We start from the raw sequence: 26,935 nt of genomic DNA, 5'->3' as shown, positions 1-26,935 counted from the left end.
ACTGGAGACAGAATTGCGCTGGCTGCTCACGGGAACACACATTAGAAGGGAGTCTCGAGGAAGGGGCAAGGAAAAGGTGGAATGGGCAGCTAGGGTTTTCTGGAGAAGACCCCAAAAGCTTCAAGAAAGGATCGGACGGTCCAGATCTGTTCAAACGATTCGACGGCTCACGGGCGTCATACCCACTAACTGCATTTGACGGCTCACGAAGTCCTTTCTCAGTAAGATTGAATGGCCCACGCGTGTTCTCGCCCATGACAGGATCGAATGGCCCATAGAATGCCTTTCCATCCGATGGCTCACATGAAGCGATGATGGCCCCTCTTTTTAAATCATCAATTGGACCACCTTATGCCATGATATCAAAAGGAAATTTCAAAGGCAAAGGTAAATTATATTGTGACTATTGTAAGCATCCACATCATACAATTGATAACTGTTGGAAATTGCATGGGAAGCTCGGAGAAAAAGGAACAGGTTACAGGTCAACGTGTTGATAATTATAATCAGTTAATTAGCCATGAGCAGTATCAAGAACTTATGAGGGCTTTCAAAAAATTGGAGGCAAACCTAGCCATCGGTGAGGTTGGGCGAGCCTTGCCCAGTTGCCGGCGAGACTTGGCCGACAAGGGCTGGCCTTGTTGAGGGTCGGCGATACTCCGGTGAGGTCACCAGCCCAATGACCGGCCACTTGAAGAAGAAGAATATGAGAGAGAAATGAAAAAAGAAAAGAAAAAAAAAAGGAAAAATGTAATAAAATTATTTAAATATTAAAATAAAATGATTTGGAGTAGAAATTTGAGCACGGTACCAAACACAATTTTATTCCGGGAATTGAAATTTTGGATAGTTACCAAACGACTTAAAATGTTTAGAAATTGTTCTCGAGAACAGAATAAAAAAGAATCATTTCTAATCAGAAATTGTTCCTAGAAACAAAAACGTTACTAAATGCGCCCTTACAAAACAGTCCGCGACCCAATTGGATTCATGCTACAATGGGCCAAGTTTCGATCTTTGAAGCCCATCATCAAATTTTGGGCCTCGCCGATCAAATTCTTTAACCATTGCGATACTCTCCATCCGTTCAGCCAAAGTGGATCTCACCCACCTCACAAACCCGTTCGCTAAGGGCGCATTTGTTTGTGTTTCTGTTCAAAAAAAAGTGTTACAGGAACATAAATAGAAAAAACTATTTCATTCCGGGGAAACAATTTTTACCAGTAAAACGCGTTTGGTAAACTTATTCGGGAATAAAAAAGAATAGAAGCATGCTTGGTAAATTTGTGTTCTTTTTTGTTTCTTTTAATTTTTAATTTAATTTTCCTTTCTTTCTTTATTTTATTTTTCCTTTTTTCTTTCTTTTTTTCTTTTTTTTTCTTCTTTTGGCCGGTCGCCGGCCCGGCCATGGCCGGCGACCAGCCGACGAGGGTTGGCGGCCTCGCCTGGCCGGGCGAGCTCGGGCTCGCTTAGATCCGTTGAGGCCGAGCTCGCCAAGCCACCGGTCGCTTGGCAAAGCGGTGGTCCGACGAGGCCGAGCTTGCCCGCCCACCGGCGAGGCTCGGTCTCATTGGATGGGCGAGGTCGAGCTCGCCTAGCCAAGGGTCGGCACGCTCGCCCGCCGGGGGCTGGCAACGCTCAGCCGAGGTCGCTGCCCTCGACGGCCGATCGCCCGCCATACGAGGTCACACCAGCCAAAGAAAAAAAGAAGAAGAAAAAAAAAAAAAAAAAGAGAAGCAAAAAGAGGAGAGAGAAAATTTGTTTTTAAAAATTGTTCTGCAAAAACAAGAAACAAGCTTTTTTTTTTTTTTTTTGTTTCTATTTCAATTTTGTTCCCGAGAACAAAAAAACAAATTTAGAACAAAACGCAAACAAACACGTTTATGTTCTTTTTTTGTTCTCAGGAACAAAAACAGAAAATCTGTTCATGAACAACAAATAAAAATGCAACCATGCACGCCCTAATCCTCCATCTTTGTTCCGGCACATGCAGCTTATTGCTCCTACCGGCGAATCTGAGGAGTAAGATCCGTGAATATTGATTTTGAGGGCATTTGCAGTCGGCCTTTTTCCAGATCTGAGGTAAGGAGCCTTCGTCACCGTGCGCTTTCTTCTTTGAGTTCGCCTGATTTGTAAAACGGAGATTCTTCGCCTTGGCTAAGCTGATGATTTTCTTTGGGTTCGGTTTCTGTTGGCAAAAATTGTGTTGTTCCTCTCTTTCCAGATCTGCCAGAGTACTCTGTGGCTAGGAGATTGAAACTTGTTGAGGTATGGGTGAAATCTTGAAGCCATTTATCTATTCGACGAAGGCCGAAGTGTGAGATGTGGATCTGTAAGGCTGGGTCTTGCCAAATTTCTTGGTGTCGTTGCTGCTTTCGTCTGGCGATCTGGTTTGCTTTCTCTTCGGAATTCTCGAGACCTTGTTGCCGGCTTGCCCATTGCGGCCGCCCCCTCGCCATTCACTGCGCCGCTGCTGGCTTACCCATTGTCGCGCCTCTACCTTGGTTGCTCGCTCAGCACATCCCGCAGCAGCCGCGGCAGCAGCTTTGCCGGCTTATTCTAACGCCACAGCAGCAGTCCCAGGCGGTTTCCGGTGATTCCAGGCGGCATCCCAGCTCCACTTACGTTTGCTGTTTTGTTTCCTCTGCTACTTTTGATTTCCTTTCGCAGGTTGCATAGAGGAGACTAGCATTGATTGAATCCACACTGTCGCCGCCAAGGAGAGTCCGGGCGACCCCAGCTTTCCAGTTAGAATGCAAACACCAGCAAACCTTCACCGTTGCACCTTTTGTTCTAGCGAAGCTGTCTGCAACTAGCTGCGTCCTTGCTGAATTGCCATTGTTGCTGCTTTGGTCCTGACGTTCCTCCTCACCCGTTGCTGTAAAGCTGCCCGTCGCCAGTCCATTTCTTGGAAACAAATACTTCAACCTAGGTAATTTCTTGAACCAATTTGATAGTGAGCAATTATTGATTATCTATTTCGATAGTATTCGATAATAATCTTGAGTTGTTTGAGATTTTTAGGCATCTCCATGAAATTCCCTATTTTGAATAGTGCGTATAGTTGGTAATTCGATATTTTGGTATAAAGATCAGGTCATAGATGGCATAAACAAATTTTTTTTTTAAATTGATAATGATTTTAATTTGCCTTATATGTAAATTTTAATTCAATAAAAAATTGCATAAACAAATCATTCAACCTAAATGAATATAAGTTACCAAAGTTTCATAATCTTATATTCTCACCAAAGTTTCATAATCTTATATTCTCCCACTCTTTCTTTAGAAATGCATATCTAATTAAAATTAAGAAGCACCTAAAATAGTGACCAATCCAGCTTTTTTCAGATTTATTTTTCATGTTGCTTTTGACTCGTACAATAGAGTAACTCCAAAAAAAAACAAAGCATCACTTAGAGGCTAATGCTATAAAGGTCAGGCTACTTAGGATGCGCATGGTAACCTTCCCTAGCCCAAGAATTTCTATTATTCTCTTCCCCGGAACAAAAAAAGAATAGAAACCTGTTTGATAATGGCAACTTAGTTTTTTGTTCCCCGGAACAAAAAGTTAGCCCGGAATGGTTTTGAATAGAAATGAGAAGTAAAAGTTGCTTCTTGTTCCCGGGAACAAGTTTAAGAAATAAGTGAATTTTTTTTTTCTTTTATTCTTCTCTTGCTAACCGCCATTGACCGCTGTTGACTGTCGCCCGCCGCCGGTCGCCGGAGGCCGACCGACCGCCGCCGCCGCGGTCGCCGCCGGCCGCCGAAGGCCGACCGACCCGCGGCTCGGCCGCCGAAGGCCGATCGACGTCGCCGCCGCCGGTCGTTGCCGGAGGCCGACCGACCGCCGCCGCCGGTCGCGGAGGCCGACCGACTGCCGCCGCCACCGGTGGCCGCCGCCCGACGTTGCTGCCGCCGCCGCCGAGGCCGACCGACCACCGCCGCCGTCGGTCGCCCGGATGCCGCGCCGGTCGCCGCGGACGCCGCCGCCGCCGGTCGCCGCCGGATGCCGCGCGCGGTCGACAGCGGCCGCGGGCCATGCGGCGGCGATCGGCGGCGGTAGTCGGCGGGTAGCGATTGACCGGCGGCGACGTGCGGCGGTGGCAGCGTTCGCGGTGGCGGCGGTCCCACCGGCAAAAATAAAAATAAAAATAAAAAAGAAACTGTTTTTTACCAAAATCATTTTTATTCTTTTTCTATTTTTAGAGTAAAAATTTTGTGTAGTTACCAAACGGGTTTTTTTACATAGAAATTGTTCCCAAGAATAGAAATAGAAAAGAACTATTTCTGAAAAGAAATTGTTCCCGGCCAAGAAATGTTACCATGCGCAGCCTTAAAGCATCCTAGAATAGTACCAAAAAAAAGAAAAAGCATCCTAGAATAGTAGGTATGCTTCTGATCGATCGAGGAGCATTTTTTTTTTGTCTCCCTGTTTTTTTTTTTGGGCGGCGGCGGCGGGGGGTTCATCATCTAACTTTCACCCTTTTTTTTTTTTATATCAGAAATCTTATGTTGACTTGATATGGTCCACCACCAGTAGTCGATTTCAAACTTTATGCTTTCACAAGCCAAAAAAGAAAAAAAAAAAAGAAAACTAGTTTCGAGCTTGTATCGGAAATTTTTATGTTTTACATTTTGTTTAATTTAATATTTATTTCCGACACAATTGTACATTTTTTTCCCTTGAAATATATAAAATTTTCACAGCACAGAAAAATTGATCAAAAATTTACATTTATGTTTGAATAAAAAAAAAAAAAAGAATAAACATTTTGTAGAAAAGTTATGCTTTCTGAAAAACACACAAACAAATCCTAAGAAAACTCCGCTAACTCCCATCTGGATTACCTCCTTAAGTTCTGTTTTATTATGTGTCCTTTATGAAACTCACCTATGTATACATTTATGTCTATTTTATTAGTGGTTGAACGACATAATCACAAAGTTCCCTCTCCTCCCTTTCCCTTAACATTAATTAGAAATATTACTTTACCATAAAGTAGAAAAAATAAAACTTAATCATCACATTTGATTTAATATACTGTTTCTAGAGCAATACACTAACGTCAACTTGCCATCCTTATTTTTTGACTTGACTCTGGTGGGCCATGAAATCCGAAAACAAAAACTCAATTTCACAGATCTCGAACTAATATAAACTTGCTGGAGTTGCATTTCCCAGCACCGTGAGACATGCGACTTCATATGTAGAGTTACATATTTCGGACATTTTATTTGATTCTCGCCCCATCGGCTGGTCAACTTGTGGGGCTTAGGCCATTTCCAAATCCTTCAATCACATATCTGCAATTTCTCTCGATCAATGCCGCAACAGGACATAAATGGAAACTGATCCTCGCTTACCTACCTGAACATCACTTGTTGGTCCCTGTTAAAGCATGTCAAATCTTTTGTGATTTGCTTTTAGAATTTTAGCAGACACAGCTAAAGATGAAAAGAAGGAGCTCTTCTCCAGAAACTAGGTCCACTGGCCATGGCTCATCTAGACCTGAGTACGACGTGTTCCTGAGTTTTCGAGGACCGGATACTCGCTTTAACTTCACAGATGTCCTCCATTATGCCCTGTTAGATAGGGGTATCAGTGTTTTCATAGACAAGCAAGGGATTGACGTTGGTGAAGAGATCGGTCCTGAGATCTTTCAGGCCATTGATGACTCAAAAATCTGCATTCCCATCTTCTCTAGAGGCTATGCCTCCAGTAGTTGGTGCTTGCGCGAGCTGGAGAAAATGATGGAGTGTAGGAAAACCAAGGAACTAGAGGTTATGCCCATTTTTTATGACGTGCAACCTTCCGATGTGAAGCTTGAAACCAAAGTATATAGAGATGCATTAACGCTGCATGAAAAAACACATGGGGTTGAGATTGTGCAACGCTGGGCAGAGGCGCTCAAGGAGGTTGCTAGAATCAAGGGATGGGACACCAAGAACATAGGGTATGTTAACTCATTCAACTCCATCTTCCATGTTTTCTCTCTGCTTCTTTTGCTTGAATACCGATTATATTCTGAAGAGCCAAATTATTTATTTTTCTCTAGGCTTGTTAAGCGTGTTTTTGTCAAGTTTTAGTCGCTAAGGACTCAGTGGTTTCATTATTAACCCAATCAGATCGATTCATGGTCTCTTTACATATCAAATCTGACTTTAAATCAATCAAAAACATGTCTTGAAATCTCAAGGACTTTATAACAGTCTTATTAAATAAATGCTTTTATTGAATTAGAGTAGGTTGCTTACATTCTTCAATGTCATGCTTGCTCGATGATATAATTTGAACACAAAGTTCTCAATGGAATGTAATGGGGAAAAAAAAGGCTCACAAATAGACTAGAAAGCCTTTATACTCAAAGAAAAGCACTAAACTTAGAAAGTCTACCTAATTCGAATTTGAAATTCAAAACCTAATGAAAGATCTAATCAAACAATCTTTTTCAAAACCAGGACTCCTTGATCAATGCTGTACGATTTATGTTCAAAGTGTTTGAATTGTCTTAAGAGATATGTTTATGTGTTGTAGATGATGCCGAGAGTTTTTGTGTCTTTAATTGTTCCCCTATTTTCAATGGACGATTCCATTCTACATCCTCATATTCTTCCGCAAAAATTTCTAGCTGTTTCTTGACTTGCACGCTAATTTTGGAATGACTTCTAACAATCTTTTTAATTATAGTTGTTTCTTGGTTGATGGAGCTTTCTAGACTTACCTTCAACTTCCTTCTTGTTTTGATTAAACGATTGTTGCCACGTGTCATAATTTGCACTTAAGCCTCCGTCCATCATTGAGCCTTTTAGACATTCTATCTATGAATTTCATGAATCAAATATATTTTTGTGACTTTTATGATCGATGAGTTTATTTAGGCATTCTATCGAGTGGACTTATGATTTGAGTGTATTGTAATGGCATAATTTTGGCCGTTTTTTTTTTTTTTTATGTTTAGGCCCTGATTTAAGGTTTGGCTTCAGTAAGGCCATAAATTAGGGGTGATTAACGGTCCAAGTTCAAGTTGGGGAGGGGCCGGGACTAAACTTGCTGGTCTAGTTCAAACCTGATTCCCATAAGAACTGGCTAGGTTCACAAGTTCAAAATCCAAGAACCAACCATTTAGTTTGAATCTATGACCTGAGCCTTTACGATCCAACTTGAAATTTATGGTTCGGCTCAAGTGGGGTTTCGGTTCACGATCAGTTTCCGTCTTCTTTTTTCCCTCTCTCTTTTCCTTTTGCGCCAGATTTGTTTGAACTGTTCATTTTGACACACTGTAACAGACTAATATCTACAACGGAAAAAAAAAAACGTAGGAAGGATAGAATGAAGCAAGCAGCTTCTGCGCTTCTAATCGACAAACAGGGAGAGAGTCAAATTATGGCGGTTGTTAGCTTGCTCGGATGGCATTGGACACTGCCGATCTCATCATGGCAAGGCGACCTCATATTAGTACGATGTATTTTTTCCCAATGTCTCTCTCTGCGGTTGGTAGATGCGCATCGAGAACTACACTTGCATATTGTAAACTTTTTCATCTATTTTGGTGCCCTCGAAGATATACTTCCTCCTCTTCTTTCTTTTTTTAAGGCCAATATGGCTTTTTAAAAAAAAAAAAAAAAATAAATCTACAAACATTAGCTCTTTCCTCAAACCCGTTTCCTTTTCCACTTTCAGATCTGATTTAATTCCTATTTGTTTCAATTTAAACTACTGGTTGGTTTTTGTTTTTCAGATTTGAAATGAAGCTTAAATAGACCCATTGAAGTAATGCGTTTGGACTTGTCCGAACATGAGGCTTCATAACACAGACAGAACGATTTGGATGGGGTTTCAGGCTGGGCCTCCCTAAGTTTTTCTTTCCCACCTATATGGTGCTCAAGAATCAAACCGACTTGGTGGCTTCTTGGATAGAATCCTCTCAAACAAATTTTAAATTACAAGTTTATTTAAATAAGGAGTTGAAAAAAAAAATACAAAACAAAAAATAGGGGTCTGGTTTGGTTTCAAACCGGTTGTAGGGTGGACTAGTTCAGTTTCCAATTCAAAAGAACCTGGAACAGTTCCCTGGTTCAGTTACTGGCTTCAAGTTTTGAATTGGAGCAGTTGAACCATGCTCACTTCTAATAGACTGTGTGTAAATATTGGGAGGAATCATCTTGCACTTCATGATCTTGATCATCACCTTCATTAAACATCCATTGTATATTTTTCCACATAGAAAGTCACGCATATTTTTCCTTCATACCTCCAGCATTTTGTAGCTAACTCATATTACTGAATCATCTTGTACATGCATGTTTAATTTCAATCAGATGGTAACTTCATTATACTCTTTCTACTAACATACAGCCATGGAGAACTCACACGGCTAATAGCTCATAAAGTTTTGGTTAAGCTTAAGGTGTCTTCGGTACATCTGTCCGATAATTTGGTCGGGATCGACCAAGCAGTGGATGAAGTAACAGATTTGTTGAGTGTTGAATCTAAGGACATAAGGCTTGTTGGAATATGTGGAATAGGTGGTATAGGCAAAACAACTCTTGCCAAGCTTATTTACCACGAACTGTCCGCTAATTTTGAAAATTGTTGCCTTCTCTCGGATGTTCGACAAGCATCAGAAAGTTCAAGTTTCAGTCTTCTACAACTGCAAAGGCAACTTGTGCATGATATCCTTGGGGACAAAACAATCGAGGTTTCTAGCATCGATGAAGGGAAAAATTTGATCCAACGACGATTTAGTAGAAAAAAAGTTCTTATTTTCCTTGATGATGTAAATCATAGGAGCCAACTTATGGCATTAGCAGCAAAGAAAGAATGGTTTGGTTTGGGAAGTAGAATACTTGTTACGACAAGAGATAAAAGTGTTTTATGTGAATTTGAAGATCAATTTGAGCATTGTTTAATTTATGAAGCTAAGGAGCTCAACAATCTCGAAACGCTTCAACTTTTCAGCAAGCATGCCTTTAGAAGCATCTCTCCTCCAAATGCATTCTTGAGTCTATCTAAGAAAATTGCTGCAAAAACCGGAGGGCTTCCTTTGGCCATTGAAGTGATAGGCTCATTTTTAATTGGGAAGAAGCAAGCAGTGTGGCAAAGTATGTTGAAAAAGATGGAAGAGTGTCCTCATAAGGATGTGAAAGATAAGTTAATGTTGAGTTATGAGGCATTAGATCATCACCAACGACAAATATTTCTTGATATTGCTTGCTTTCTAGTTGGAGAAAATAAGAGAGATGCAGATTACATGTGGAATGACTGTAGATATTTTCCGGATGAGGCGATTGAAGTTCTACTTTTAATGTCCTTAGTAAAAATTACAGCAGAGAACCAATTGTGGATGCATGATCAGCTTAAAGACTTAGGCCGGAGCATTGTGTACCAAGAAAACTATGAAGACCCAGGAAAGCGTTCTCGGGTGTGGAATCATGAAGAAGGTCTTGATATGATCAAAAGAAAGAAGGTAAAAGTCTAAGTGCACCTTCATCTACTTTGTTCATTGCAGAAATCTTCCTTCAGCTATTTGAGACTTTATTTGGAACTCTTTGCATTGAATTGACTCTTTCCTCATTTTAGGGAACCGAAACTGTTGTAGCAATCTGTATGAACTTTGCGGGGTTATACCAGCCACTATTTTGACATCGGATGATTTTATGAAAGTGCCAAGTATTAGATTTCTTAAAATGGATGGTGGGAACCTCTCTGGAGACTATAAGAATCTCTTTTCAGAATTAAGATGGCTGTCTTGGAAGAATGCTCCTTCAGAGTTGCTTGCAACCAACTTTTGCCCCAAAAATCTAGTCATCCTTGACCTATCATGGAGTCCTAGTTTTTTGCGTGGCTGGAGTCAACTTAAGGTACGAGCAAATTATAAGGTGCAACATGTCATTTTCTTGCAGGAACAACAGTCCGAGTGTCGCACGGTTGCAGATTGTCATTTTATTGATTTTTTTTTCCTAGTTAAATTTTATTGACTCAATTGAAAGAAGAAATATAGCTCTTGAAGAATGTCTGTCTTCATTTCATAGCTGAATTACTTTTATTTTTTAAAAGCTCACCTATTAAAATGTCGCTGGAAATATCTCGAATCAAGCAATTACTTTTCCATTTGTCTGTATATTTCCCTTACATTCATTTTCCCTTACATTCATTAATGTAACTCAATAGAGAATATATACTGTTAATACATTTGCCGGAATCAAATGTCTTGTGGCTTAATATCTATTGACCTACACTGCCTTTAAATGACATTATCTAACATTCACGTTGTTTTGTGTTCCTTAATTATGCCAATAAGCTGTACCTAATAGATGTTTAAGGGTAGTTAATTGAAACATTAAGTAGTGAATAGGACTGATATGCAAGGGATAAGATGCCCAAAAAAAGCCAAACACTAAAGAGAACTTACTAAAATTATAAGAAATTTGTGAGTGAAATTGAACAAGCAACCTGGTATTATTTAGTATTCAACAGTTATATGCTCTTCAAACTACTCATCCCATACTATAAACGTCCAGTAGAAGGAAGTTTCTAATTTTACTCACTTCATTATTGATATTACACATTTTAATAGCACTACTAGCAACTATTCCTCAAAATATTTCTAATGTTTCGTAGTATTGACTTTAAAATTAATATCATCTTTAAACTTGATTTTGCTGATACCCTCATATTAAAAGAAGTCATAAAAGCTCGTAACATATGCTATTATGTCATAATTTGCATTCACAATTTCTGTTAAATTTTAGTTAGGATTTTTAATTTTCAAATTATGATGAAAACTATAATCTTTCATTACATACCTTAGTCCCCTATATAAATTTTCGATGATCAGAAATCTTCAAAATTATGATTATCTTAATTTTCAAATTATTATTTGTATGGTCTATACTTCGAGTCTGAGTTAATATCATTTCAATAAAGAAGGAGCTTTTCTAAAGTTAAATTTTTTCATGATAGATCTTTCATCACATACCTTAGTCACCTATATAAATTTTCGATGACCAGTAATCTTCAAAGTAATGATTATCTTAAATTTCAAATTATTATATGTATGGTTTATGCCCTGAGTCTGGCTTAATATCATTTCAATAAAAACGGAGCTTCTCTAAATTTGATTGTTTTCATAATAGATGGTGTTTATTTTAACATTGTAATGTCAATATTCTGTATTATTATAAAGGTTCAAACTTAATTTCCTTATACCAATAAATATTGCAGTATGGAAATTAACAATTTTTTTTGCCATATGTTATATAATGGGCTGCATTGGCGGTAATAGAAATACTTATGATTGTGATCTCACATACCATATTAGCAATGTCATTGAATATTATTAAAATAATCTATTTGTTAGATAATGGGAAAAAAATCCTCCTATTCCTTACAATTTAATCATTTAGTTTTTCTCTTGTTCTCTTAGAAATTATATCTTACAAAGACAAAATTAAGGATGAATTTGATAGTTTCAATTATTTTGAAAAATCCAAAATCTTATCGATTATGAACTCTCCCTTTTGTTATATATTGAATAAAAAATAGTCCAAACAACTCATATGTAAACTAATCTAAGCTTAAAATTTCATCGACAGTTTGTGCACGTTAGAAATTAATATTCAAGAATATGAATTCTAGTATATATGAGATGTTTTTGTATAGTTTCATTTTTCTTGACACAACGTGCGTGAATGAATTCTATAATATTAAAGAAAAGCAAAGCACACTGATGTGTGTGTAAAAAAAGAAAAAAATTACTTAAGGAAAAAATTGTTATAGATTTAAGGAAAATAATTGTTATAGTTATTGTTCATCCCATTGCATGATCTTCATTGGAATTTTTTGATAGAAGTGTTGGGATGAATGCTACTTTCAAGGGATGTCCGTCCCTTTTTCTTAAACAAATGCCATATACTTATCGGTAGAAAAATTTTCCCAACGACAAATGTGTAAATTTAAAAAGATGAAATAAAATAATCACATGTTAAACTTTACTTATCTATTGCACTTAATTGACTCCACTTTCCTACTTCTCTCTATATTATTTTTCCTTTTTAAGTTCCAGAAAACTCCACATTCTCAGTTCCCTTTTGTATTTTTACTAACTAAATTTTCCATTTTATGTATATTCACTCTTAGAATCAATTATATGCAATCCAAAATTGGAAATGCAGGCAATTATACATGTGCACAAATTCTTGTACAAAATGATGAGGAGAGGTTTCTAATTTTCAGGGATATTCTCTCTTCTCTCCCCCAAGTACCTTAATTAAAACTTCAATGACAAATAAATGGGGATAATAATGTAATTTAAAGTATTTTTTATCGTGATCATAGTAAACTTTTTTTTTTTGGGCACTTTGCAAGAAAATACTTTTCTCTTCCGTATATGCTATTTTAAGAAAATCTAAAAGGTTTTTGTTAACGAGTTCTTTGAAAACATTTGCTAGACATCCATATAAAGAAAATTTATCATTTTTGAAGCATTTTTCTTGTATTTTGCACAATTAGGGCATTATTAATGTAAATCTTTTTTTTTTTGGGTGAAATATTAATGTAAATCTTTGTTTACTACATATGGCTAAAAAGGTGAACTGGAGGCACTAGTAAGACCTAACCCAAAATTGGATGTACTAAGCATGTGTTTGATAACCACATTAAGTACTTTTGATAACCTGTAGCTCCACACAACTTAATAAATTGTTTAAGTATAAATCACTTAATATAATATGTAGGAAGCAATTATTTAATAGGTTAAGTGAAAAAAAAAAATTCAATCAGAACTGTAATATTACCTATTATATAGTTAAAACCTTCCAACAATGTTCACTATTCTATATTTGGTAAGAAACAAATAAAAATTATTATTTAATGTCATCCGTTATAAAAACAACTTTTTATTTTCATTTTCAGTACTTAAACGATTCAACAATTTTCAACACTTAAAGTATCACCACTTGGCTTTTGTTTTATCAAACAAGCCCGCAGGTAGGGAATCTAGGGATGAATCTAGAGAAAAGATGTTAGGCCAATAAAGGTCAATGTTAGCAAGAGTTAGAATTATTACCTAATAGCACATAATGACCGCACCAAATACATTGAACTTTAATTGTCATTTCAGTAGATATCATGTGCCTAATGGCACTGTACAAGTCGTCTCCACTTCATCTGTTGACCAGACTACTGATATATTCACCAAGACATACCCATCTGAGTGTTTTTTTGGATCTATTCTCCAAATTCAAATGACTTCTTTCAAGTTACCTTAAGCTTGAGAGGTATGTTATATTATATTAGGATTACTCTTTCAGGCTAAGTTATTTGTAATTTACATTTGTTGTGTTAAGTCTGATTGTTTTTTCTATTTAGGTCTTATAATCTTCATTTTGGTAATGTATAGGATATTACATTACTCTCATTTCCATCACAATTCTCAACTAACACATTGAGCAAATACTTAGATAAACTCGAATACTAGTTAGATTGAAAGTCTTGATTATGCACTTTCGTTTATTAAATAGAGGATATAAGGTATAGACAATATTTATTGGCTCAAATCTATTGTAAATTCAATAAATTCTGTCGCATAAAGAGAATGGAAGTAAAAAATGTGAAGTATGACATTTGGTGTAGCTCTTTCTTCATTCATGATATTTGTTTATGGTTACATTGATGGAATAATATTATTTTTGGTTATGTCCTGCAAAGTTTCTACTAATTCAACTTCTTGAAAAAAATATGATTTGTAGGTGGCTACGAGATTGAAGGTCCTTAATCTTTCGTATTGCTGTAAGTTGACTATACTTAAAGACCTATGGGAACTTTCATCCTTAGAAATACTAATTCTTGAGGAGTGTGAGAATTTGTGGGGGATTGATCCATCCATTGATCAACTAAGGTGTCTCAAGCACTTGAATTTAAATGGATGTTGTTCTCTTCAGATGTTTCCTGAATTAGGTTCTCTGAAAGCTTTGACTGAGCTGTTCATGGATAGGGTGACCCCACAAACTTATAACGAGTCACCTAAAGTAGGCCAAACTAGAATAAATAGAAGGAACTCTCTAATCCGTACTAAACTCAGTAGATCACCAAGACATAAGCCATTACAACAAATTCTAGACTTCTCATTCAGAGCACTTTTGAATCTCGAGTGCTTGTCCATTTGTGGAGTTCAAGCGCTGACAGAACTTCCAGAATCAATTGGGTTGCTGGAATCTTTAGTTGAATTGAATATCTCAGACACAAGAATTATAAAGTTGCCTAACTCCATTATTCATCTTAAGAACTTGAAAGTGCTGAAGATGAACAGAAGTTGCATAACAAAGCTACCGGCGGCAATTGGGATGTTGGAGAAACTGGAAGAGATTCATGGAGAGTATTGTTCGTTAGAAATGATTCCCAGTGATGTTGCAAGACTATCTTTCTTGAAGATTTTCAAATTAACAGAAACTCGTGTGAAGAAAGTACCGGAGCTTCCCCCAAGTTTGATAAGTCTGTATGTCTCTTCAACAGTGGATGTTCTGAACATGTCGAATCTAAGAAATTTGAAATTGGGTTTTCCCACCTTAACCTCCACCACAGCTTTGGAAACGGATATAACTTACCCCCTATGGTGGATTGGGAAACTATTGAGACTGGAGTACTTAAGGTTGGAACTTACAAGCATCACCAGCATACCATCTGATTTGGATCACCTCTGTTGTCTGAAAGAACTTCTACTCGTCCGCTGTAAGAGCCTCCAGCACATTGGACTGCTTCCCTCTAGTTTGAGGAAACTTACAGTTTCCCACTGCAATGTTCTACAAAGTATAGATCTTTCCAACTTGCATAAATTGTTGGAGTTAAGTCTCAGTTTTGGGATTTTCAATATTCAAGGCCTTGAAAGTGTAAGATCATTACGGTGCCTGAAAGTGTCCTCCTTGGAGTTAAGCGAGCTCAATGGGCTTGAAAGACTAGAGAAGCTACAGGTGTTGTCGATTGATTGTTGCCCCCTCCTGCAGACGTTGCCCAACTTATCTGACTTAAAATGTCTGAAGGACATGTTTCTGTGGAGCTGTCGAAAACTGGTCGAGATTCAAGGTCTTGACAAACTGGAATCCCTACAATGGATTGCCATCGGAGGCTGTAGTTCATTGCAAAGTTTACCTGATGTATCGAATTTGAAGAAGCTGAAGTACTGCAACATTGAATGTTGTTCAGAAGGTGATTTCCCAGGAGAAGCTCAAGACCATGATGACCTGTCATAATTGAAAAAGCCCGTGATGGGAGAGTAGATAACATAAAGACTCCATTAATACTCTGATCTTTTTAGACATTATCCGTTCTCCTGTTCCTTTTTCTACGCATGGATCTGTGAAAATCGTCAAGAACTTCATGCTTCAGATCTAGTCTATATTCTGCGCCCAGGGCTCTGGAGTACATTAATTATTTAAGAACTTAGTTCCAACATCAGTTCTTTACTTTTCTCTAAAAAATAAGAAATAAAATTGGAGTTAGCAGGAGAAAAACACAATACCCACCCGTTCACAAGTCGCATAACACCGCACCTTGCGTCACTCGCCATCTCTGTCCTGACCATTTCCTCTTTCCTTCTTCAACTTCTGGTTTCTCTTCTTCATCTGCTATCTCTCTCGTCAATGGCCATCACCATTACCCCGCCGCTCTTGTGACCATGGCAAAACGTGGTTGCTCTTCACCGTGGACAATGGCCTCCCAACACGATGTTGCTACTAGGGTTGACTAGTTCCCAATTTTTGGGACTGTGGACTAGACCGGTTGGTCTTGGAATTGGGAACCGGACCATATTGATCGGTGCGGTCCAGTCAGTCCCAATGGATTAAATCACTTTTTGTCCTTATATTTAAAAAAAAAATACATTGGTTTTTCAGATGAAGAGCTCTCTTCAATCAAAGTTTACAAAGAACACGATACTCCCTAAAAGGCACTGACGTCGAGCGAGAGGGAAAGGCATTGACATTGAGCGAGGCGAGAGGTGAGGCTGTGAAGAGAAAGGAGTTGACGTTGAGGCTTGAGTGACTCGATTGGAACGAGGCGTAAGGTGAGGTTGCGACTACGATAGTAGAAAGCATTGACGTTTGATAGATGCTGCCGAAGGGAGACTACATTTGCAAGGGAGAGCATGCTTCTCTAGAGAGGGCTCGAGAGAGAGGGAGAGAGAGAGAGAAGTGAGGAGATTCCAAAAAGCAACTTCAAAGATAAACCCTTTCTCAATTTCTATGTAAACTTGAAAATAAAACAAAAAAGGAGAAGTTAAAAAAGAAGATGTCAGATAGCTTCTTTTTTCCTACTTCTTCAGTTAGAGAGCAGGTGCATGACAAGTGTCGCGACCTACCCTCGGGAGAGGGAATAGGTTTAGGGGTATTGCCTAAAGGACGGACCTAAGGCTCATGATTAGGCACGGGCTCTCCCAAGCCCATGCCTTGCGCGACAATGTGGTATTCTAAAGAATTTCGCAAAAAGAAGTCCCCACTAGCTTATTAGGGTCGGCTAGAAATCAAGTGAGGTATGAGAGTATATCTCACTTCCTATGCAACCAGAGAATCTAAGGTTAAAAACTTGATTACACTAATTAGCCAATTAGTATCCTTTCGGTACCTAATCTTGTTCATTTTAAAAGAAATGATTTTTGTCAAGCAGTTTGGATTGATTTTACACCTATCCACTAACATGTGAGGTGATCATGCAGGTGTGCAATCATTAATATAATAATTATAGCTACCAAGATCCTAATTGTCCTGAAATTAGACACGTGCAATTAAATATAATAATATACACAAATTAAATATGCGATATGATCAACATACAAGCAAATAAATGCTTAATTACACTAAAATGGCAATACATAACAATTTCTAACTAAACCCTACAATTTTTGGGTCGGACCTGGTCAAGTCCGATCTAACCCGACTCGAGGTCTAACCCAGTTGGGAGGGCCGGTCAAGCCCGCTCGGATCCGGTCTAGCTGGGCTAGGCTTGACCGGATTCGAGACTAGTCTTAGCCCAACTTGGGCCCAAACAACGGGCCCAAGCGGAAATGAAAGGCCGATTGGGCCATATCATAGATATGGCCCAACTCGGCCTACACCCTTTGGTCGCGGACTGTTCGGTCACGACCAAGGGCGCCAAGACGGCGTACGTTGGCGACGGCATTGGCGTCAGGGTTGTGAAGGCGGAGGTGGAAGCATCGGGGGCGAGGCGAGGCAGAGGCGAGGCGAGGCGAGGCGTTGGAGTTGAGGACGATGAAGGCAATTGGCGGAGGAACGTCGACGCCGTGGTTCACTAGGGCATTTCGGCGAGTAGGTGGTGGGCACGAGCAGACCGGGAAACTTCCAACCTAACTAGGACTCGAGGCAGGCCTAAGGTTCTCAGCAAGTGACCAGTAAACAAGCGGCGATCTATAGGGGACCTATGGAGGCCGGAGCTCGCCCGAAACAGACTGAACGAGCTCCGGCCGACTCAACCTCAAAAACTGCTCACCAGGTGTTTGATGAAATATCAACTTGGATTCTGGCGGGAATGGTGGCTCGGGGACTCGTCGACGGTGGCGGTGGTGGCACGGAGACGTGTTGGCGGCGGTAGTAGGGACTCGGAGGGGCGTTGGTGGCTGTAACCTCGGTTGGTTCTTGCCTCTTCTCCCCGCTCTTTCCTCTTGGTTCCTAGTTGTTCTCTTTGTACCACCTGGGTTGTGAGGGCTACAATGGCGGTCGGTAGCTCACCGACAGCTAGACGTTCCGGGGGGCTTCCCGGCTCCTTCTTCTCCCTTTCCTTCGCTCTGTGTTTTCTCTCCTTCCCTCCGTTTCTCTCTCTCCTAGCCGAAGACCTCTCCCTCTAGCTCGCCCTCCATTCTCTCGAGCTCTCTGGTCTCGCTCTAGCTCCCTCCAGCTCTTTTTGTGCTCTTTATTCTCTCTCGACCCAAAAAAAAAAAAAAAAAAGAACAGCCGAGCCCCCCATCATCTTCTCTTTGCTCTTTTCTCCTTAAGCCCGGCCAACGACAGGCGCGCATGGCTTCTGCCACCGCCAGCTTGTCACGGCCGCTTGATCTCCGACCCTGGGATCGCACTGTCCTCTCGCCTTTGCGATCCTCGTCTCGTGATCCTCCGCCTCACCCCTCGTTTGTACGTTTCTTCTTTTGCCAAAGCCAAACCAGTGTGATGGAGCAAGAAGACCCACACGTGGGCTGGGCCGAAATGAAAGAAGATGGGCCAGCCCAAGTGCAAAAGAGAGAAAAAGAAAAGAGATAGGTCGGCGAGCCCACGATGAAGAAAAGCCCTCTACTCAACCTCATTCAATTTTCTTCTCCTTTTTTTTTTTTTTTTTTATTTAGCAAAATTTTTGGAAAAATAAAAATTATCATTAGTGATGCAAAGATTCCTAATGCTAAAATGCGATGCAATTTAGAAAAAAAATGTTTTAATTTTTTTTTTTAATTTCGATTTTTTATTTTAATTTTTTTGTAATTTTTTTGATAAATTTTAAAACTAGTGACACAAATGCTCCTAATGTCTATATGTGATGCAATTTTAATGAAAACTTTTGTTAAAGAGTTAGAAATTATTCCCCAATTTTTAATACAATTAATAAACACTTAAATAAATCGCCAAAATTTAGGTGTCAACTTGTTGTCTCTCTTTGAATAGGAGCTCGAAGAGATTCTTTTCAAAGACGATAGACACCTAAATTTTGTCCATGGACGATGACGATCGGGGGCTGTCGATGAGAAAAAGGGAATGAATGGACGACCTTACTTTGTAAGAAAATAACCTTTGACCGAGATGTGAAAGTCTTATTATGTGGTAACTAGTTCCGACTGGAAGGGAGGTCTCACCGTGTAAAAATAGGTTTTGACCGAAAAAAAGGGTCTCATTGTGTAAAAACGGGTTTTGACTGGATATGATAGTCTCATCATGTGGAAACGTGTTTCGACTGGATATGATAGTCTCATCGTGTACAAACGGGTTTCGACTAAAAGAAATGTCTTACTGTGTAAAAACGGGTTTCGACCGGATGTGGATAAGTGTGGTTTACGGATGAATAGGAAAAGCCATCAACCCCGTGGTTTAAGGATAAACCCACTAACCGTGTGATTTAAGGATAGACCCACAAATCATGTGGTTTAAGGATAGACCCATCAACTGTGTGGTTTAGGAAAAGCCACCAACCCCGTGGTTTAAGGATAAACCCATCAACTTTATGGTTTAAGGATGACCCATGAACTATGTGGTTTAAGAAAAGTCACCAACTCTGTGGTTTAAGGTTAAACCCACCAATCGTGTGGTTTAAGGATAGACCTACGAACTATGTAGTTTAGGAAAAACCACCAACCGTGTGGTTTAAGGATAAACCCACCAACCGTGTTATTTAAGGATAGACCCATGAACCATGTATTTTAGGAAAAGCTACTAAGCCCGTGGTTTAAGGATAAACCCACCAACCGTGTGGTTTAAGGATAGATCCACGAATTATGTGGTTTAAGAATAGACCCACAAATTGTGTGGTTTAGGAAAAGCCACCAACCCCATGGACCTAGACTTAGAACCAGGGAGGACGAAGTCAGTTTCCTGCAGGTATGCCTTCCCACAGTGGGCAAACCTCGTTCAAGTCCTTTAGGGACAGCCTTTTAGCAGACCATTCTGCCCTTTAGTTCAGAGCCTAGAGACACTCAAATAAAACCGGGATGGTAACAATTCTAACTATCCGAGCTGCATTTCTCAGAGGATCCTACCAGGCTATAGAAGAAGGAGAAGTTTAAAAAGCTATGGAGAGAATTTTTCACAAACACTCACTTTACTTCAAGGGACTCTGCCCAACACATTACATTTTCCTCGCCTTATATAGGCAATAAGAGGTTACACACAAACAATGATCAAGCTCACGGGTCCTGAAACAAATAGAGGCTTTCGAAAATCTCGATAGGGAATTATTTGCACAGTATGAACAGTGACAGTGAACAATGATTTCTCTAGCCTACTGCTACAGTAAAAAAGTGAACAATAACTTGTTATAGTAAACTTGTACGGATAGTGGTTTTGTTCAATAGTCTCGTCCGTCACGAGCATTGTAGTCATAGTCCGAGTCATCTGAGCTGTGCATTGTTGCTAGAACATGTTCATCATATTTTTGTTCAAGTTCAAGGTCTTCTAGTGAGAAAATTTGGTTTAGCTAATATGATGTGGATGCGGATGCTTCCTCTTGTGCCCAGTCTGTATTGTCATCTGTAGTGTTGGTAGGAATGCTTGGCTGAGGCCAATTGGATGGCTGTGCATAGAAGGATGTGTCTATGCCTCAATATAAGGACAAAAGTCCTTAATCATAGGGGTCTTGAGAAAGAGGACCTTCCCATTTAGCATAAAGGTATTGAGAGGACTGTGTATTGTCCTCTGTGTCAGCCACTTCGTGCTCTTGGGATGATGTAGCTTGTCTGAATTCTTCGAGTGCTCCCTTGGCTTATGATGCTAGGTCATAATGATTCCATGCAGTGGGTACATTATAATTCCATGCATCTTGGGGAATGATTTTGTTTTCTTGGCATAGGATCCTCTGAAGTTCTCGATACTGGTGTTCACAGCAACCAACATGTCCTAGATAAGATTTGTGAACTCGAGCTTTTGCACTGTGTGATATAGGTTTATAGGATGAAGTACCTATACCTAGGGGGGCATTGATGATGATGCCATTATTGGTAAGAAAAGTCCATGGTCGTTTAAAAAACAAAATAGTATGGATCTTAGGATTTGGTTGTGTTTCTCAATTCTCTTTGCAAGAGCCATTTCCAATGAGTTGGAGGATAAAACCAATTAAGAAAGTCTAAAATATTTTTGTCATTTTCATTTTCAATTTTACCTTTGTCGAGTCAAAATATCCTGGTGAAGTTGGCAATGAATTTTTTGGTTGGAATTTAAATAGCTATTAAGTATTTATTGGTTAAGTACCATAATAACCATCGAAGTTGGTCAGAGAAATCATCTTCTTTCCAGATTAGAGGATGTATGAACGGATAATCTACATTTAATCCAAAAGGATAAATAATCGAACCTCCATTAAGCCTGAACAGATTTGTGTGGCATTGTCACATGAGTTTATCCAGATTTTCAATAAGATTGTCTTTCTGGATTTGCTCGATAATCTCCGGGGGATATTGCCAGCTTGGCCAGTCTTTGATCTTTTCAATCTTATACTTTTCATTGTGGTGAGCAGTATGGAAAGCATGCCTCATGATATACATGTTGATTTCTGCTGGTATTTTTGGTTTTGACAGAAAATTAGTAAGTACATTCTTTTCCCTAGCAATGTGTTTGGTTTCAAAAGAGTATTTTGAAAACCATTCAGTCCATCGAAATAATTGAGAATTTGGAATTTGCTTTTGTTTGAACTTGGTCATTCGGGAAAAGGATGCAATGTCCAATTCTACTAGGAAGTGATGGCCAATGAGATGGAATTCAAACTTTTTATCCTATTTTTTATTGCTAAAATTTCTTTGAAGATGGAATGGTAATGCATTTCATCTTGGGAAAACTTTCCACTTTTGTAGGCACACATATGCCTCTTACCATCAATTTCTTCAAACAGAATGGCAGCCCAGTATTCATCACTAGCGTCAGTCTAGTAAATTCTCTTTCCTGTTGATAGGATTTGCAGAGGAGGAAGAGTCTGCATAATCTCTTTGAGTTCAGCAACTGCATTAGTATGAGATTTTCCCCAATGTGGGGGATTCTTTTTCAGCATTGTTTGCAATGGAATCAGCAATTTTGCAAGATTTGGAACAAAATTTCTAAGATAATTAATTATTTGCTTTGTGGTGAAGTTTTCTTCAGGAAATTTCAGCAATTCTGAGCAATATGTGGCCTTGGATAGTACGTACCTTTGTTAAGGTGCATATCAAGAAATTTAATTTCTGTCTGGGCGATGTTCATCTTTCTTTGAGAAAGCATGATTCCATACTTTTTTACAATTTTAGCAAACTGCTCAAGAAGTTGGCAGTGCGACTGTTCATCAGGACTGTAGAGCAGAATGTTATTAATGTATATCGCTGCACTTGACAAGATTGGTTGAAAAATTCGACACATGGTCTTTTGGAAGAGAGATGGTGCAACCTTTAGGCCAAAAGGAAGAACCTTCCATTGGAAATGTTGGCTTGGGATACAAAACCCTGTCTTGGGTCTGTCTTCAGGATAAATGCCCAATCACCAAAATTTAGCTTTGAGATCAAATTTAGAATAGATCTGAGTTTTGGATAATTCGGCAAAAAGAGAGTTTCTAGAGGGTAAAGGGAATTTATCATCTTGCAGGAAAATGTTAAGAGACTGGTAATTAATTACCAATCTCATCTTTAATCGGTTTTGCTCAGCATGTTTGTTGACATAGAAGGCTTCACAAGCCCATTGAGAATGTGAGATTTCAATAAGGCCTTGTTGTAGTAGTTTTGAACATTCCGTTTGTGCTAAAACCAAATGTTTTGGATTCATTCCCATATGACTCGCCTTGGTTGGATTGATATCTTCATTCTTTTTAAAAGAAAGGCGAATAAAGAACTTTGGGTTTTTCCATAAAGGATGAGAACATTTCTGAGCAAACTCAAAATGAGATTTCGAACAGGAGTCCAACAACTTTTGCATAATCGGATCTAGCAAGCTCATTTGGATGGAAAAAAGTCTTTAAATGTTAACAATTTCAGGAAATTGATCTTTATACTTAAGACATTTTCCAAGAATGATGCAAAGTTGAGAAATCTAAGTCATAATGTCCCAACCGATGATCAAATCTTTGTTGTGAAGACTTGATCCAAAGATTTTTGTGGTTATGGAACACGCGGGAAAAATTGGACAGTTATCGGAGTGGTTCTTACATTTGTAGAGAAAGTATCTCCCGAAGTAGAGTTGAAATACCGGACACAGGAAGTCCAATATTCTTCAGGGAGAACTTTAGTGTCTAAAATTGATGAAGCTGCTCTAGTATCTATGAGAGCAATGATAGTGATTGGCTTAGCAAACTTTAAAGTGAATATTTTCACAGGAAAATGAGGACAATGAGTTTGGCTTGAGAATATGTCAGTGCTTTCTTCTAAAGGAGTCAAAGATATGTGAAAAATATCTTTAGGATATGAATTTGAATTACTTTCACTGGGAGTTTAGTAACAATGGATGACACAAAGAGTTTGTTCACATGATTCTTCATCCGCAGAAAACAGAGATTTGATATCATCATTTTCAAGAGAAATACCAGTTTCGTTCTCTATATGATGTATCAAATGATTCGACCTTTTTTTGCCTGAGGACAGTTTTTGGCAAAATGTCCCTTCTTGTTGCAGATGAAGCATCGATTCGACTTTTTGTGGCCTAAGCGATCTTTCCTTTTGCCTAGGTATCGCCATTTCTTCTTTCTTCGGAAGTGCTTAGAGCCATACTTGGATTTGTTTATCCAGCGCTTTTTGAAGTGTTTCTTTTTCCTGGAAGATTTTCTACAAGAACTATCATAGTCTTTCTTGGAGCATTTGATCTTTAGCCTCTGGCGAGAACAGGCTGCATGGAGTTCTCTGTTGTCGTTGACATAAGTTTGGATCATTTGTCGTTTGATGCACAATTCTTCAAGGCACAAATGAATTTCTTGTTGGATTTCTCCCAATGGAACATCTTGAATCCGTCTCTATTTAGACAGAAAGGTTCTCTCTACTGTTTGAGATAATTCCTCGGGAATGGAAGTTAAGAAAACATGCTTCAAATTTGCATCAGCTCCAATTTGATAGAAGAGCTTAAGCATTTCACGATAATGCTTATCAATATGTTTTTTCTGGAGAGAGCAACATCTTCTTTCGAAAAATTCTCTTCATTTGAGTTCTATGAGGTTAACGGGTTTCCCCACAAAGAAATGAAGAGTAATGGCATGACCAAAGTTTGAGGAGAGTAAAAAGTGAAGTTGATCTTATTCTAACATAGATTGCCACCATAGTTTGAGGCTTCCTGTGAATCTTGTGACAAAGTTAAAAAGAACATCATACTTGTCCTGGTTGGTGATGGCTTGGGTATTTAACCAAATATGGAATTCTTCAATTCTTTCTGGCCATTTGTGATAAGGAATGTCATCAATAGTGAAAAACTGTTTTGAGGAAGTGGACACATTCTAAGAGGAATTGTTTGGCTGGAATACTTCTAGTTTAGAAGGATTTGATTCTATGTCATGGTCTGGAGGATCAATCATGAATATTGATGATGTTATTGGTACAATGGGAAATGAATCAATGGTAGGGATTGAAACAGATTATGAAGATGAAAGAGATACCGAGTCTGATTCAGTATAAAAAATGTTTGGAAAGGTTGATTCTGTTGGAAACAAAACTTGGTATGTCGGAATGACAGGGTCAATCTGTATTGGAGGTTGTGGAGTAACAGGATCAGGCTGCGGTTCCTGGTTACCCAAACTTTGAGAAAAGATTCTAATGGATTTGACAGCATCAACTGATCCGGCATTTCTCTTATAACAAGTGAAGATTCTTCAGACTTTTTCTCCTTTTCCTTTTCCTTTTCGTTCCTTATTCGATCCAGTTCTCTGAGACGATTTCTTTTCTCAGCCACATCTGTCTTGTCTTATCTAACAGGAATATTTGTGATTGCTGCAAAGATAGATGTCTGAGGTGGTGAAGGAGGGAGAGGCTCTGCTTGCAAAGTAGTTGGAAATGGATTAAGTCTTCCTTCTTCAAGGATCTGGATTTGCCTTTTGAGCTTCTCTATTTCTATTCTAGGGCTTTCAAGATGATGATACCCTAAATGTTGTCCAGATTCCAGGGCATGAAGCCTTTTTTGGAAATCTGAAAGCATCTTCTTAGTGGTTTCATCATGTCTTTGAAGATCTTGTTGCATATTCCCAATCTTGGAATCAATTGCTTTGAAAGCATTGTTATGTGCTAAAAGAGTCTCCGATTGCCAATTTAAGACGACTTTAGCAACAAGAGTTCTTTTCTGTCTTTCATACTTATCCACATCAGTGGAGGCAGGTATTTTAGGAACATGCCTATATCTACCTTGTGGATCAATAAATTCTTCTGGAGCAGGAAATGAGAGTTTAGAACTTTCCCGAACAAGAGGAGGAAAGTCTGTTTCTTGGAACATGGTGATGGAAGACCTAGGTGGTGTTTCTGTTGGAACCTCAAGTGGGTAGGAATGTTTCTTCGCCCACTTTACAATTGGCTTATAAAATGGAGAAATTGCTGGTTTTTTCTGAGGAGGAGATGAAGGAGGTGATGGTTGTGGATCTGGTAATACCGATGGAGGAGTAGTGAACTTTGGCGGTGGAGTTGGTGCATATGAAATCATGAACTGAAATTTGCCACACTCACCAAGAGTATCAACGGAGGGATCTCCGTTCAAGTACCTTTGGTACATAGGATCTTTTGGCTTCTTATGCTTCCTTCGAGGTGGAGGCCTTGCAAATGGGTCTACCTCATCAGGAGAATTTGTACGATAAGAACATTGGCAAAAAGAATCCCAAAAACAATGACCATACTAGTCTTTGTAGTAATGAATAGGATGTCCATCACTTTTAAAATATTTGACAAGCTTTTTTGGATCTGGCTCGGAAATTGACTCAGGGATACATGGTTCAATCATAAAGAGAGTCTAGAAGATAGAAGGAATTTTTTCTTTTTCTTTGTCAAATTTGATGGAAACAGTTCCATCTTTCTTTCTGACGAACTCAGAATCCGATGACTGGAAAGGCTTGTTATTTTGATGCAACTTTTCATAGTTGGTAATCCAAGTCTCTAGAAGGAGCTTGGCCAACTTCTCATTTAGGATCTGTCTGGGAACATGAATGCAGGATGCTTGGTCATTCTGCATGGAAATGAACTAAGCATCTTCATTTCCATTGTGAAAGTTTAAGTTGAGAGCATAATTCTGTACTCAGTAAACCATTTGATAATGAAGTGTTGCTGCTATAGAGTCAACAATCTGAGGAGCTCCAGTGAGCTGAACTTGAACTTTTAGAAAAGAAAGTAACTGAGGGTCTGAAAGAGCAATATTGAAATTTGGATAAAGAGTCACAAAGACTGTTCCAGCATTTAAGATGGTTTGAACAGTACTAATGCAAGCATGCCAATATTCTAAAAACCTGGTATCCAATAAAGCAATTCTTACCACAATTGGCAAGCCTTTACGATCATGAAAAGTAAGAGTAAGACGAACAGCTCCATAATGTACATGAGAATATCCTTGTTGAATCCACTGTCTGAGAAATTCCGGAGGGATCTGAAGAGTAACAAAGTACTCCTTTCTAGTGGCAGGAATAGGATGTTGGTCGAACTTGGAAGATTGGATGTATTCTTTACTTCCTTCGGAGTTTGACCAATGAGTTGTCAGATAGAGTGAATGGGTGAAAATGACGAAGTGGGTTTAACAAAAGCAGAATAGGGATTCATAAGAGGAAGCTGGGTTTCAGAGATCTTAGTTTCATCACTAAGAGAGACTTCATAGAGATAGTCTATCTTAGATGCATTTGAAATATGGAAATCTGAAGAGGTCGAAGAAGATGGGGTTGCAACAAGAGAGACAGGTGCTTCTAGTATTTCTGGATAATCTGTCATGATGTGAAGAGTTATTCTTAGCACTGGATTCACCTTCTAAGCGCATGGAACAGATATCATTAGAAACAAAACCATGGCTTTGATACCATTGAATGGACCTAGACTTAAAACCAGGGAGGACGAAGTCAGTTTCCTGCAGGTATGCCTTCCCATAGTAGGCGAACCTCGTTCAAGCCCTTTGGGGACAACCTTTTAGCAAAAAAACCACTCTACCCTTTAGTTCAGAGCCTCGAGACACTCAGATAGAACCAGGATGGTAATATTTCTAATTATCTGAGCTACATTTCTCAGAGGATCCTACCAGGCTATAGAAGAAGGAGAAGTTTAGAAAGCCATGGAGAGAA

The 26,935-nt window shown here is 39.0% G+C and overlaps 2 protein-coding genes across 3 annotated transcripts; both read left to right on the top strand.

The window, feature by feature from the left end:
• The first annotated feature begins 2,633 nt into the window (after positions 1 to 2,633).
• LOC104437653 (TMV resistance protein N) lies at positions 2,634 to 9,978 on the top strand. Of its 2 annotated transcripts, XM_039308315.1 has the most exons (4): positions 2,634 to 2,932; positions 5,443 to 5,957; positions 8,360 to 9,470; positions 9,584 to 9,978. In XM_039308315.1, the coding sequence occupies exons 2-4, from the start codon at positions 5,455 to 5,457 to the stop codon at positions 9,644 to 9,646; spliced, it is 1,677 nt and encodes a 558-aa protein (XP_039164249.1). In that variant the 5' UTR covers positions 2,634 to 2,932; positions 5,443 to 5,454; the 3' UTR covers positions 9,647 to 9,978. The 2 variants fall into 2 exon arrangements, with proteins under 2 accessions (XP_039164249.1, XP_039164250.1); XM_039308316.1 differs by lacking the exon at positions 2,634 to 2,932 and having other exon boundaries at positions 4,788 to 5,957.
• A 3,966-nt stretch (positions 9,979 to 13,944) lies between these two features.
• Positions 13,945 to 15,249, top strand: LOC120291947 (protein lap1-like). Its single transcript, XM_039309763.1, has one exon. The coding sequence runs from the start codon at positions 13,945 to 13,947 to the stop codon at positions 15,247 to 15,249; it is 1,305 nt and encodes a 434-aa protein (XP_039165697.1).
• Positions 15,250 to 26,935: the final 11,686 nt, after the last annotated feature.

The sequence above is a fragment of the Eucalyptus grandis genome, chromosome 3, assembly GCF_016545825.1.
Source record: "Eucalyptus grandis isolate ANBG69807.140 chromosome 3, ASM1654582v1, whole genome shotgun sequence".
NCBI classification, from domain to species: Eukaryota; Viridiplantae; Streptophyta; class Magnoliopsida; order Myrtales; family Myrtaceae; genus Eucalyptus; species Eucalyptus grandis.
The sequence above is the reverse complement of the archived record's forward strand: the minus strand, read 5'-3'. Positions and strand labels throughout refer to the sequence as shown.

Excerpts from the sequence above, each read along its gene's own strand:
- LOC104437653 (XM_039308315.1), top strand. The coding sequence starts at position 5,455 with ATGAAAAGAAGGAGCTCTTCTCCAGAAACTAGGTCCACTGGCCATGGC. Across the intron at positions 5,958-8,359 it reads TGGGACACCAAGAACATAGG|CCATGGAGAACTCACACGGC; the intron begins GTATGTTAACTC and ends ACTAACATACAG. Across the intron at positions 9,471-9,583 it reads ATATGATCAAAAGAAAGAAG|GGAACCGAAACTGTTGTAGC; the intron begins GTAAAAGTCTAA and ends TCCTCATTTTAG.
- LOC120291947 (XM_039309763.1), top strand. The coding sequence starts at position 13,945 with ATGTTTCCTGAATTAGGTTCTCTGAAAGCTTTGACTGAGCTGTTCATG.